The following is a 13996-nucleotide window of genomic DNA, read 5'->3' on the forward strand; positions in this document are numbered from 1 at the left end:
GCCTTATATGGATCTCAGCTTGCAAGCAGTTCATTCTGACATGCAAACACGTCCCCGGGTCCAAAAACCAGATAGCTGAAGCCCTTTCCCGTTTTTCATTTCAGAAATGCAGGCTGCTGGCGCCGGACGCGGATCCCCTACCAACGCCTGTCCCTCCATATTCGGAATTAATCTTCAAGTGAACCACCCTCTAAAAGCCATGCTAGACGCCTCCCTCAACTCCATCATTCAAGCCGTTTCCCCCAGGACCCTACTTTCTTACCTAACAGCATGGAGGAATTTCAAAACGTTTCACCACTCAAAAAACCTCCCCTTCCCGGATTTTTCTCTCCTCTCCATCACTTCATTCATCTCCTTTCTCAACACAACAAAAAATCTCCAAGCCAGTTCAATTAAAGGATACCTGAGTGGAATTCAGTTTTTTCACAAGTTAATCTTCAACGCACTCTCCCCAACCATAGCCAGCCCCCAAGCATCCATGCTCATCAAAGGCATCCAGAGAGGCATCGATTCGGAAACCATCTCATTTTTTATCAAGCGAAGCAAGACCGACCAGGCCGGGAGAGGCCATTTCATCTATATCTTCAATCTCAATTCCCCAATCCAGCTTTATCAATCCCTCCTAGCCTACCTCCGCTTCAGACGATCACAAGTTAAATATCCATCCGAACCCCTCTTCGCAGATGATTTAAATCACCCCGCCACACGTTTCTGGTTCCAAAAACATCTTAAATACATTTTGCTCCATACCGGCATCCCAGCAGATCACTTCTCTCGCCTTTCTTTCCGCATCGGCGCAGCAACCACGGCTGCCCAAAAGGGCCTCTCACAGCCCCAGATACAAGCGCTCGGCCGGTGGTCATCCAAAGCTTACAAAAGTTAGACTTTGATACCTTGTGGCAGTATGCCGCGGAGCGATCGGAGTCCAGCGGATCAGCTCTATCCACCTAACCATCTCCGCTGGTCGCGATCCCTGAGGGTCGGTCCCTGCAGATCGGGGTTGTGGGCGTCGCCAAGCCGTCCTCCTCTCCTCCTGCAGCCTCTCCACCTCCTACCAGCTTTCGTGGCAAGAGAGAGAGGCAAGAATCCTGGGGGTCATCTTCGGAGGCCTCCAACCCGGAGCCACCCATGCCTTTTACCTACTTGTTGCAGCTGGCCACCGGGCGGGTGGCCAGGCTCAAGAGGAAGAGGCAACATCGAGCAGCGCGAGGTCCAGTCTTGTGTCCAGTCATGTGTGCAGCCGGTATCCAGTCCAGTGCAGCCGGAATCCAGTCCAGTGTCTCATCCCAGCCGGTGCAGCAAATGGCGTCCCAGCTGGTGCAGCAACCGACGTCCCAGTCGGTGCAGCAGCCGGCGTCCAGTCCGGTGCAGCCGGCACAAAGTCCGCTGCAGCCGGCATCCAGTCCGGTGCAGCCGGGATCCAGCCCTGCCCAGCCGGTATCCAGTCCGGCGTCCAGTCCGGTGTCCAGTCCAGTGTCCAGTCGTGTGCCCAGCCCGGTGCGGCCAGCGTCCAGTCAGGTGCAGCCGACCTTCCAGCCAAGCCAGCCAGTTCCCCCCAGACTCAGCGCCCTCGTGGGCCTCCCCCTAGGGCCAAGACTGTTCCCTCTAGCACCCACCCCCCCTCCCTTGTTTGTTATTTTTACTGAGTCACCCCAACCCCTAGGTCTTCTTTTCTTGTATGCCCCTGATTCTGTTTTCCATGTTTTGTCTGTTCTTGTCACTGTCCCAGTCGGTCTTGTCTTGTTAGTCGGCCCCTTGGTGAACACCTGGAGGTGTTCATTAAGGGGGGGGGGCTCTGTCATGGTCCTGCCTTCTTGTTCAGGATTTTCTAGTCTTGTGGCAGGATCGTGACAGATCGCTTATGTTTAGTGTGAGAAAGTCATGGGGTGTTTACCATTGACATTCCATGTGCTTTCTCGTGTCTCGTCATTGGCCCCGCCCCTCTCGTTTCCCATATTGCTTCCCTGCCGTGTCTTAAGTTCCTCACCTGCCCCTCGTTATCTTCCTTTGTTTGTCACCCTATAAAGTATCCTCGTGTCTATTGTCCTGTGCTCGTTCGTTGTACTTATGTGCTTACCTGTTTACCCTGTACCCCGAATCTGTTTGCTGTTTTTGCTAGTTGCTCCTTGTTCCGTGTCCATCTGGAAACTTCGTCTTGTTCCTGCTGTGTACCCCTAGTCTAGTCAGTGTAAGATTTGTCTAGTGTCAAGTTTACGTTCCTGTGTAGTTTATCATTTATCCCTTGTGTCCTTGTTGTTTTACCCCCCCTCGTGGGTCTTTGTTTTGTATTTTGATTGTTTAATAAATCCTGTTTGTTAACCCCTTCACCGCTGCTGCCTGCGCTTGGGTTCTTCCTCATAACCGTGACAACAGCAGCATCCAAACTAACAGAAGATTGGCTAGCAAACCAACATGACTGAACACCTGCTCTGTTTGCATTTTACATTCTCATATAAATCAGTATTAAATGGGCAAAACAGAGAAATTTATGTATGAACCAAACTAGTCAAAGAAACAGAAAGATGTGCTGAAATATACAAAATACATCTACATCCTTTTGTAATTCAGGTCTTGTTTTGCTAATAAGCACATTAACATCTTTTTTGGCCTTTGTGTTCATTGAGCTCATAGTTGCTGTAATGGACACATTGTATGACACATTGTAGTGACTGCATAACACACTGCAAATCAACACTTGGTTGAAACTATATTTCAAATGTCAGGCAATGCAACACCAAGGGTTAAGGATTAAGATGATGTTAAATCATGACTCTATGTCCTAACTTCAGATTAAATGTAAGTAGCATGTAGGTGCTGTCTTTTTACAACATATTTACCAAAAGTACCTTTAGAAGAATGTGCAGCATACTTTTGTGGTTTTGTAACAGTGATTGAGTAGGTCCACCCACTGGAGAGTTGTGTAAGGATTCTTTCCACTTGCAGCCCACTTTCAGTGCCTACAAGTCTGTGTGGCATTTAACATTAAGAATTACATCAGCCTTTCTAAACTGTTAACATGTGTACCTGGATGTGCTTTTGGCTGTTGTTATGTTTTTGTAGTTCTGCTTTACACAGTAAGTCAATTAGGAAATTCTTATAATTAAATTAACTCATCCATAAGTTTTAAATTGTGCTAGTCACATTTAAGAAATTGCTTTTGAACCATATTCTCAACGTATTTGTAAATTGTGTAGAATTTTATTTGCAGTTAATTTATTATTTTGTTTGCAGTGACTCTCTCATCCATCGTGACCCAGTCGCCAGGGCTAATACATGCTTTAGTCGGCAACACCATTGAAATTAAATGTACACTTGAAACCATAGTTAACTATTGCCATTCTACTGTTAGTTGGTACAAGGTAAATCTAAGGACATATGAACTTACACCAACAAGGTTTGGTTCTAGTATAGTTAACTCTGATGATAAAACTTGCACTTTAACCATGACAAATTTAACCCTGAAGGATTCAGGCTTGTACTATTGCATGAGCACACATAATTCAATGACTTTAATGGGAAATGGAACCAAGGTGATTCTGACAGGTAATTGTTGATAGAATAATTTACTATTTACACATTTTTTTTTGGAAAAATAACAAATACGATTGTCACTTTATGACTTAATTCTGTTCTCTGTTGTAGATCACTCTATACCAAAACTATCCAACCTGTACTCACCAGACGAAACCTATACATCAGCCGTGCTGCTGCAGTGTCTGGTGACCAAAGTTGTTCCTTCTCAGGTCCGTGTGTTCTGGGTAATGGGTCAGAAGCAGCATACTGGATGGACTGAGTCAGCCTGGACAAATGACACTGATTCAGCCACAGAATTTACTCGTGCTCATGTTTCTTTAACTTTAGAGGAATGGACCCAAGACAATGAGATTAAATGCATTGTTGAACACGTGGGCAAGAACATTTCCAAAACTCTGATAAAATGGGGTGCGTACATATTGAAAGCGTTAGGGAAACAACGGAATATTTTATGCCTGTGTGTTATACACAATGTCAATGTTTAATTACAACACACATTGTTATAAGTTAACCTTTATACAGTATGTCGCCTTTATTTAATTATTGTTCTCTGATCATTGCCAGAACCTCCAGGATCCAAACAAACCTGCTTGTTGCTTGTGTTCGGCGGCTACGGGGTAGCAGTCCTCAGCATGGTTGTAAACGTTATTATCTCTGTGTCTTTATACCGAGGTAAACATTTGATTATTTTGGGCTTTTTTTAAATTAAGTAAAATTATGATATATAAATGGGGAGATTGGAGCTAGTTGTTACTTGTCTTAAATCATTAAACATAGATGTGACTTCAAAAGCTGAATGTGTCCAGCATTACATTTACAGTTAGCTTTTAACATACTACAATAGCAGAACACACCATTTAACCCAAAATTGAATCAGCTTAGCAAAACTGTTTAAGAAACTAAAACCAGTAAAAAAAAACTAAAAAAAATAAAATGGCAGTAATATGAAACTAAATGGCCACACTTCACAACAAAATTGTGTAATTCAGGCTAGTGTGGTTTTGTGCTTTTTAATCACAATGTGACAACATTGGAATTTAATGTAGAATTTAAAACATAATTCAAATTAAAAAAACGATTTTATTTTAAACGATGCATTAGAAACCAACATGCAAATGCACTACTAAGGAAAACATACAGTATCTCTGTACTTGGACTTTTGTCTTCAAGCCTTCAAGTTACAAAGACAGAACTATTGCAACCTTTTGTGAGAACATTTTTGTGAGAAAATTTGTCTTTGTAAAAAGCATGATTTTAAAATGTATAAACAGCAACTTCTTGAAACTATATGTGTGTGTGGGTGTGTGTGCGCGTGTGTGCGTGGGAAGGGTAAACCCTACGGTATGGGGACAAAATGTCCCCACAAAGATGGCAATATCCAAAATCCTTGTCCTTGTGGGGACATTTTTTGTCCCCATTTATAAATCATACAGAATTAACTTTTGTGAAAATCTAAAAGAGCAGACAGTTGTGTGTGATTGTTAGGTTTAGGGGGTGAGTTAGGGTTAGGGAATATGATATACAGTTTGTACAGTATAAAAACCATTGCGTCTATGAAATGTCCCCATAAAACATGGAAACCCAACATGTGTGTGTGTGCGTGCGTGCGTGCGTGTGTGTGTGCGTGTGTGCGTGTGTGCGTGCTTGGACAATAGATAGTCCAAAGCCCAAATTTATCTAATTGATTCATTTCCATTTTTAGAATTGTGCTTCAGAAAAACCTCCATAGGGTCAGTAGTTATTTAAAAATGACCAAATACAATCTCATGAAAATGCATATCAAATAAGAAGCAATTGATCCAAACTGCTTTTAATTTTAGGCTCACAGGAAAAGATGTCCGTCGCAAATTCTCCAACTAAAGTAATAAAACCTTTCTACTCAAACCTACAAAGCCTCATATTGTCAGTCTGTGTATTATATGCAGTAATAATAATTATGATAAAAATATTTCTGCTGGTATAGTTGAACTGACATTAAATTAAAAATGTATCTTTGTATTGTCCTTTTAATAGGTAAACACACATACAGTGAGCAGAGAGTCCATCTGTAAGGGTAAGAAAATTAACACTATAAAATACAGTACTGTATATTGCTAAACTATACATAGGAGAGATTGGGAAGTGTTATAACATATTTACGTGTCTATAACTCATAACTGTGTTAGGTGTCTCTCTGATATAATATTCACATAAATGCTAATTAGATCTGGGAGTTGCAGTATAGGCATAACCTAAACTGTTGTACCAGCATGGCATATACAGTAGAAATATTATTACCATATTCATTGTTGCTGCACATAATACACAGAATGAGCCTATTAGGCTATGTAGGTTTGTGGTAATTACACTTAGATTTTCAATATAATGGTTATTTGCCATCCTCCATCACTAACGCATCCAATCCCATCCAACTTCATCAAATCAAATACTAATGTTGGGGCAGTTTATGGTCTCCATTAGGCAAACCCTTTAAAAAACAATGTCAAATTTTCCTGCATTTTTAAGACAGTTTGGCAATGTGTAGCAAACACCTTTTTTACCATTACCATATAAACTGCATCTTATATTTAATCATCTTATTTTTTGTTTAGTGTTCCTCTGAAGGTCCCATCAGTGTATAACATACGGTACAGTATATGTCCATCAAAAGAACAACATAGATATAATTTATTTAATTCATATGTTTAATTGTATGAATTATGTGGAATATACAGTAACCTTTTTATAAAAAAATGTTCCTTTTTTTAGGGTGTCTGTGGAGATCACCTGAAATTTAAGAAATAAATATATGTATCCTAATACATTTATGTATTTAATACCTATATACATACATAAACTGTATATTCAGTTGTATATTTAGAATTTACTTGTTATTGCGATTCTTTTGGTCCTTAACCCTCATGCGCTTGCTTGGACATTTTTGTCCATTTTAATTTGGTTTATATTTTTGAGAGTTTGGCTGTGTTTATGAAAACAGCATACATCTGGCAAAAGGTGTGTATTTTTATTAGAATTTTAATATTTTCCTCTAATTTGCTTTTATAAATGTTTTTTTAAAGTAGGGAGTCGGCACACACAGTTGTTACACACGGGTGCTTTGGGCAAAAATGACTCCATTGAAACCCATTAAATATGTATTAATATGTATGCCATTTAGATATTAATTTATAAATTCCATATAAACATGTTTTCATTATGTTGGCAAGAGTTCAAAATTACAAAATATTTTTTTTTTCAAGAAAATTCAAAGTATTCATATGTGTGGTATTTACCACATGTTAGATACTTCATTTTATCCTATGGAGCTTTTCCGTTATTGTGCTTCTGCTGTATTATACAGCACTGCAGGCCAACTGAACAAAACATACAGCTATAACAATGTTTGTGTGTTAGTAGATGGTAAAGTGTGGTTCGTATGTGTGTACTTAAAAAATGTGTGTGTGTGCAGTTTGGAAGAAAGATTGCATACAGTAAATCACAAATGCCACTAAGTGTGAATTATTTTAATTGATTAAAAGTCAAATCCATTATGGCTTTCCTGTAGCTCAGTGGTTAGAGCATAGCGTTAGCAACGCCAAGGTCATAGGTTCGATCACAGGGATTGCACATAGTTAGAAACAAATGTATAGTATAATTCAATGCTTTGGATAAAAGCGTCTCCCAAATGCATAAATGTAGATGATGCACAAGGGTTAAACACTGTTTTTATTTATTTTGTCAGTTAATCATTTGCCTGTGCATTAATTTTTGTTTTAATTATTGTGGAAAGCATTTAATTCTGTTGGTACTGAAGCAAGAAATGTGTATCTTAAAAAATGAAGAAAGATTAAGAAAGCAAGAATAACAGATTAATGAAAAGAAAATAAGAACATGGAAAACACTCTTGAAGTGAAGGCCCCTTGTCCATCTGCTAACTCGCTGCTGCGACAGCCAACCAGTACATCTGAATCAGCATGTCTTCCAAATAACATACACTCAAACCCAGTAGTGAACCATGATGTTTGAGCCTTGGCCCTCTGCGCACGCAGTACTGTGGTAAATGCATTCCCATAGAAGTGAGACTTCATCATTATACCGTCACACCACATGATACATTTACAATGCTACTCCAGACTTGAAACGCAACAAGCCGAACACAGCAACACAGTTATCACCAAAATAACATGCAATACACATGCAAATCATTATGATCAGCGAGTCGCATGTATGTGCTCTTGAAACTATATATTAATGGACCACATGACAGGCACTGCCTCCAAGTCTGATCATAAAACCAACACAGACTGACGTACACAATACCAGTTTAAAAAACGAAACCTCATGAGAGCACTCTCAGCAAAGAAAACCGGTGCTTCACTAGCAGACAGTAAACAGAGATTCACCAGTGAATAAACTATGATTATAATAAATATGAATATTAAACTGGTAACATTATAGTGAAGTAAATGTATGGAACTGACCGTAGTAAATTTACCATTTATCTGATAAAATGTCCCTGTTATGCAGAATAACAGCAAATATGCACAATATGTTAAATTTAAGACTGACTACAGTTAAAATCACTCGTCACAAATAAAGCTAACGTTAAGCAACAAATGTGCAAATCAGCAACCAGAATGAATTGAGGCATGGCGGCCTTATAAATCATAAAAAAAAGAAAAGATTTCTAAGTCTATCAGTTTAGTACCCTGCTCTGCAATTTCTCAGATCTATCCACTTAGCTATCCTGATGCTACATTATCCAATTTCAATATCGTCACTATTGACTACACTTCGAAATTAATTATGGCAATGAACACCACTACATGTATGTACACTGGGGCCTCTAGCATCTTGGTCTTTTTAGATCTCAGTAGGGCTGTAGTCAAGTCCACCATTGTCGAGTCCAAGACAAGTCCAAGACCAGAGAGGTTCGAGTCCAAGTCAAGACCGAGTCCAATTGAGACAGTCAAGACACAGACAGAAAAAAACCATGACTACAAGACCACATACTTAACTATTGATAATTTATGTGACGCAAGAGACAGCATATCTTCTATTCTAAGATAATCATTTTCATTATTGTTTGTAAAGATCAAAAAGCAGATAAAATAAGGTCATTTTATTTTTACTATATAGGTAATAGCACTAAAGTCACAAAGCTGAAGTGTAACTGTTTATTACTTTTTTAAGGAACTTTTTTATCAGCCCTACTAACAGCAAGGTTGTGCAGCAATGAACACTTTTGTGCGTGTGTGTGCGTGCGTGCGTGCGTGTGCGCGCCTGCCCGTGCACGTGTGTGTTCGATAGAGGAGCCACTAGACAGAGCAAAGGCTACACGGCTCGTTTATAAGCACGTTCTGGTGTGCATGGCAGTCCCGCGGACTTGAACCAATTATGAGCACGCGCAGCTCTCGTTCTAGAGTCGAGAGTCAGCAACAGTTTTAGGATCACAAGAATATTGCTCTATCAATGTTTTGTTTTGAAGGAGAAAATAAAACATATATCGCTGGACTCGGACGAGACCGACTAGAACATTTGCGAAAACAATGACCAAGTCCGAGTTCAAATACCAACGAGTCCAAGACAAGTCCGAGACCATAAAAAAAACGTCTCGAGTCGGACTCGAGTACTACAACACTAGAGATCTCAGTGCAGCATTTGACACAGTGTGCCACTCTATTTTGCTAGATAGGCTGGAAGGATGGGTTGGCATCGCTGACTGTGTAGTGTATTTCGGGGAAACTATGAGTTTAACCACAGTAACATACGTATAATTGATTGTGATTAACCATTAATTATTTTATACACTTTAACCTGATGCAGCAGAGCTAATAACAGCGACAAACTAAATACACTCGTCCACCGAGTGATCAGCAGATCGTATATTAACTCTAAGAAATATTACTCCCCTGGCCTGGAAAAACAATACTCTTACTGTAGTACAGTACCACTTCAGAAATATTAACGAAATCAAGCAGTTTAAGTGACGTTGATATGTGATAAATAAACACAGAAACAATTCGAGCGTGGATACACATGCGGTTTATTTATCTACACTACGGGGGAACTAAAACCAACCACTAACAAGGACCAAACATTAACAAACAAACATAAAAACGTAAAACAGTAGAAAATGAAAGAAAACAGATAAAGCAAAGAAAAGGGCAGTATTAAATCAGCTATTCACATCTGCACGAACCATCAAGGACAAATCTCCTTATTTAAAAGGGGCAAAGCTTATACGCAACCGGTTAGCAACAGTTCAGATACTTGCATTGACTTCTTTGTTTCTCGGGACACGTGCTGGCGCGCGTATCAAAGGGTCCTGATGCGTTCAGAGCAAGCCGGGAGTCCGTTGGATTTAGCTGATCCAAACTGCTGGAAGAGGCTATCTCTGAGGAGAGACAGGTCTCGAGAGGTTGAAAGAACACGAATGAGCGGAGCGCGCAGGAGCGCGAACGCCCACGAGCGAACGAACATACACAAAAGAGCAAGCTTTCTTGCGTGTTCAGATGTTTTAACACAGAGGGCGTCACGCCCCTCCAAGGTGGGCGATCCAATGTGATGAGATAGTTTTGGGCGCGAAAACATGTTTCTTTGTCCGGCACACTAACTCATTTGCAGTCATGGCCGCTTGGGAGTTTGGAGCAGGAATAGACTTAGAATAAAATAAAAGGAGTATGGTATAAAATACATTACTGTGCTATACACCATATTCTAAGACATGAAAAGGGAAACACGTAGATATGAAAAATGAAGGGGTTACAATTACATTGACCTGTAGTTTGGACAAGAATGTAAATATACACAGAATACCACTAATATGCCTTTGAGGTTATAGGTGAAGGAGAATAACATAGAGGCAAGCATACAATGTGGAGATTCATGTGTATACACTTTAAACCAGTCTTTTGTGGCTAAGGAAAGAGAAAGAGACATTCGTTTGGAAGAATTTGAGGCTCTCAGTCCCTGGGGCCCACATGGCTTTTCTCACTTTGGTGAACAGTCCTGTCCTCCCCCAAGAACCTCCTTTGAAGTCTAGGGGAGAGTATCCGAATCTGTCCTGGTTTAGATGAAGGTGTTGAGAATAGGACATTTGGCCAGACTTGTTGGTGCCTGGTCGTAGTCCTGCTGAGAGGTTACTGTGTTTTACGATCACAGATAGTAAGCTTTGATCTGACCATACCCTACAGCTGGTACGGTATTGGTTTAAATCCTACCTCACCGATCACTCTCAATTTGTTGCCCTGGGAAACAACAAATCCGCAATTGGACAGGTGTCCCATGGTGTTCCTCGGATATCAGTTTTGGGTCCCATTTTGTTTAGTGTCTATATGCTTCCTTTAGGGCATATTATTAGGAAATAGGGATTGGGGTATCACTTTTACGCTGATGATACCCAAATCAACATCAGCTCTAGATCTGACCCTGCTGCCTCCTCCACAATTCTTGTGGAGTGTGTGCAGGAAATACAAATGTGGATGCACCAAAATTTTCTCAAATTAAACTGCTCCAAGACAAAGGTTATTCTTATCGGCACACCAGCGGCTATTTACAAAAGTCACAATTTCAAACTGACTATGGGTGATAGTGTTGTAGTACCATCTGTTCAAGCAGGCAACCTTGGTGTGATTTTTGATACTAATCTGACACTTGACTCTCATATTAAGGCTATTACAAAATCTGAATTTCATCACCTAAGAAATATTGTAAAAATTAGGCCCTTTCTTACTCTACCTGATGCCGAAAGGCTCTTCCATGCATTTGTTACCTCCAGGATTGACTACTGTAATGCGTTTGTTGGTCTACCAGCTAAATCGAATGGTTGCAGTATGTTCAGAATTCTGCAGCACGTGTACTTACACTGCACCTTGCCAGCACATTACTGGTGTGCTTCATGGTTTGCACTGGCTTCCTGTTCAGTCGCATATTGTTTATAAAACACTCACACTAACATATAAAGCTATGCATGGAACTGCCCCTTCTTACATCTCCAACCTAGTTTCATTACATACGCCTTCCTGTTACCTTCGGTCTGCTGACTCCTTAACTCTTCAGCAGCCTCCCTGTAGATTAAAATCTATGGGCTAAAGAGCCTTTTCTGTCGTTGCACCCAGGTTATGGAACGCTCTTCCAGTCACTCTTAGAAATGCACCCACAGTAGTCAGTTTCAGGAAATTGTTAAAAACTCATCTTTTTAAACTAGCTTATGCTGACTTTTATGAGTAGTATTTTATTGTAACTTTGTAATGATTATTTTTGCTTATTGTTTTTTTTTATATATACTTTTATCTTATTCTATATTGTATTGTCTGTAGCGCTTTGGGTGTTAGAAAAGCTCATTACAAATAAAATGTATTATTATTATTATAAATAACTTGATTTGATGATCAAATTACTTGATAACAAAATCTTCCTCCTGTTGTTTTCAACAACGTGACGTGAATGACGTTTGCCGCATTTCTTCTTTTGCAGTTTTTTGGTGCTTGGCAAACCAAATTCGTGTGCTTCTTCCGCTTTACGAGACTGTGGGTGAACAATCCCCCAGATGGTGGAAAGTTATCAAAAACAAATCGCGCACATTTAAAGAATATGATATGATTGGTCAGTTTTACTGTCACACAAAATTATTCTCTCCCATTGATTTACTGTACTCTCAGCCAGCGGTATGCTAGAAGGCACCCGACGAAAGCACACGTTCGACTTCTTGCAGCATGCGCAGGCTGCGCAGACAGCGTATGACATCGCAGAACTGCGACTGCTCCGTGATCATGAAATATTCTCGTGAGACTTGGAAATCTAACGTGGATAGAGTCCGCATCGATCCAGGAAGTCAAATATACATATCTAATGGAGAAAAACGGCCGACTTTTATTAAAAATAATATTTTAAAGTTTTTAAATATAAATTTTTACGATAGTTTAGGTCATCACAGAGGGCCTAGAGGGCCTTGAGGGTTCGCTACTGCTCAAACCTCCAAAAACATATTAGGAGAAAACCACAAATTCTTACAGTCTGTACTGTTTTGACAGGAGGAGCTACAGTACATGCAAGTTTCATCCCGATTAGATCTGTTCAACATTAAACTGCAGGAAAGTAACTTTTTTGTTTCTTTCTTTCTTGCTCATACTATAAATATACTATATAACTATATTAAAGCAGGCTACACGCTCCGTATAGCATGCATATGCATGGACATTTTCGTTATGAAGGGTTGAAAAACCACAGTGCATACCAGTATATGGCTGTCTCACTGTAGCCTTTCTACTCTCATTGGTGTGGTTAGACCAAAGGAGCTGCATAAACAGGATGTTAGAAATGAGGGCCTCATGACACAAAACCGAACACCTGCTTTCAGTGACCATTTGCAACAACTTGCAACAACTGACATTATGCAACCACAGAATGGTGTAAATAAACAGGAGGTAATTTTAATGCAATACACTGCACAGTCTTTCTTCAAGCAAATGCGTTTAAATGGCTGTTTGTTTAACCCTTACACCATGTCTACACAAGGCTTGTTCTAATGGGATTGTCATGTCGCATCACACGGCATCCAATGTGGACAAAAATGTAATGTTCTATCGCCATTTGTCACGTCACACTACGCCGTGTCCGGTGTAGACATGGTGTTATCCTGTGTTGGGGCCAGAATGACCCCAAAGTTATATATAGTTGGGATGAGATATTGTGACTCATCAGTCCTAAACTGGGCTGATTCGGTTGTGTTTGGGGTCAGAATGACCCCACATTTAAATTAATGGGACAAAAAAAAGATTCGATTTTTAATTTCATTTGTCAATTAAAATCATCAAATGTAGTGTAAACCTGAAAATTTCCACACAGTAAATGAAGGCCTGGTACTATAGCACAAATGTGATGTGGAACAGACATGCTCACTCACACACAGACCCACACACACAAACACACAGGCATGACTGCCACAGAGAGCAATGGTATTGAATCTGGCAAATAAAGTGAGCCACAACTACAGAACACAAATATAAAGGGGTGAGACCTAATGCACACCTTCACACAAACACACACACCCCACCTAGCAAATAAAAAAATAATAGGATACATCTCCTGTCACATCCCAAACAAAATGTATGGATCTCTATATGGCCCTGATATAGAAGAAGGAGGGATGGCAGCCTCTCCAAAACACATCAATGACAACATAATATGAACAGGATCATTTGAAAGGATGTGTATTTTATAATGTCTTATGCATATATAATTTCACAAAATAGATTACAGATGTTGTAATTGGAGCAGTTTGTTACATCCAGAAGATTAAAAACCTGTGCTGGTCATTTTTTTTCTAAAGCTGTAATTGCTATAGGATTTTCTCTAACCAGCAAATGGTAGCATTCTGCTCCTAACAAATAGATCAATATCCAGAACCAATTTATATTTAATTAAAAAAAATAATCAAAGTGATATTTGTAATAATCAAAGGGCACACTTAAGAAATTTT

The 13996-nt window shown here is 39.9% G+C and overlaps 1 protein-coding gene across 2 annotated transcripts; it reads left to right on the forward strand.

Annotated features, from left to right (window-relative positions):
- The first annotated feature begins 2496 nt into the window (after positions 1 to 2496).
- LOC130561874 (uncharacterized) lies at positions 2497 to 7191 on the forward strand. 2 transcript variants are annotated; one of them, XR_008963870.1, is made up of 9 exons: positions 2498 to 3074; positions 3232 to 3543; positions 3643 to 3942; positions 4099 to 4206; positions 5237 to 5264; positions 5355 to 5395; positions 5548 to 5587; positions 6126 to 6161; positions 6283 to 7191. XR_008963870.1 is itself a non-coding variant. In XM_057346497.1 (8 exons), the coding sequence occupies exons 1-7, from the start codon at positions 3017 to 3019 to the stop codon at positions 6134 to 6136; spliced, it is 870 nt and encodes a 289-aa protein (XP_057202480.1). In that variant the 5' UTR covers positions 2497 to 3016; the 3' UTR covers positions 6137 to 6161; positions 6283 to 7191. The 2 variants fall into 2 exon arrangements, 1 of the variants encoding a protein (XP_057202480.1); XM_057346497.1 differs by lacking the exon at positions 5237 to 5264 and having other exon boundaries at positions 2497 to 3074.
- The last annotated feature ends 6805 nt before the right edge of the window (positions 7192 to 13996 follow it).

The sequence above is a fragment of the Triplophysa rosa genome, linkage group LG11 (genome assembly GCF_024868665.1).
Source record: "Triplophysa rosa linkage group LG11, Trosa_1v2, whole genome shotgun sequence".
Classification (NCBI taxonomy): domain Eukaryota; kingdom Metazoa; phylum Chordata; class Actinopteri; order Cypriniformes; family Nemacheilidae; genus Triplophysa; species Triplophysa rosa.

Coding starts and splice junctions, on each gene's coding strand:
- LOC130561874 (XM_057346497.1), top strand. CDS start 3,017: ATGTGTACCTGGATGTGCTTTTGGCTGTTGTTATGTTTTTGTAGTTCT. Junction 3,544..3,642: donor AACCAAGGTGATTCTGACAG/GTAATTGTTGAT, acceptor TCTCTGTTGTAG/ATCACTCTATACCAAAACTA. Junction 4,207..5,354: donor CTCTGTGTCTTTATACCGAG/GTAAACATTTGA, acceptor TTTTAATTTTAG/GCTCACAGGAAAAGATGTCC.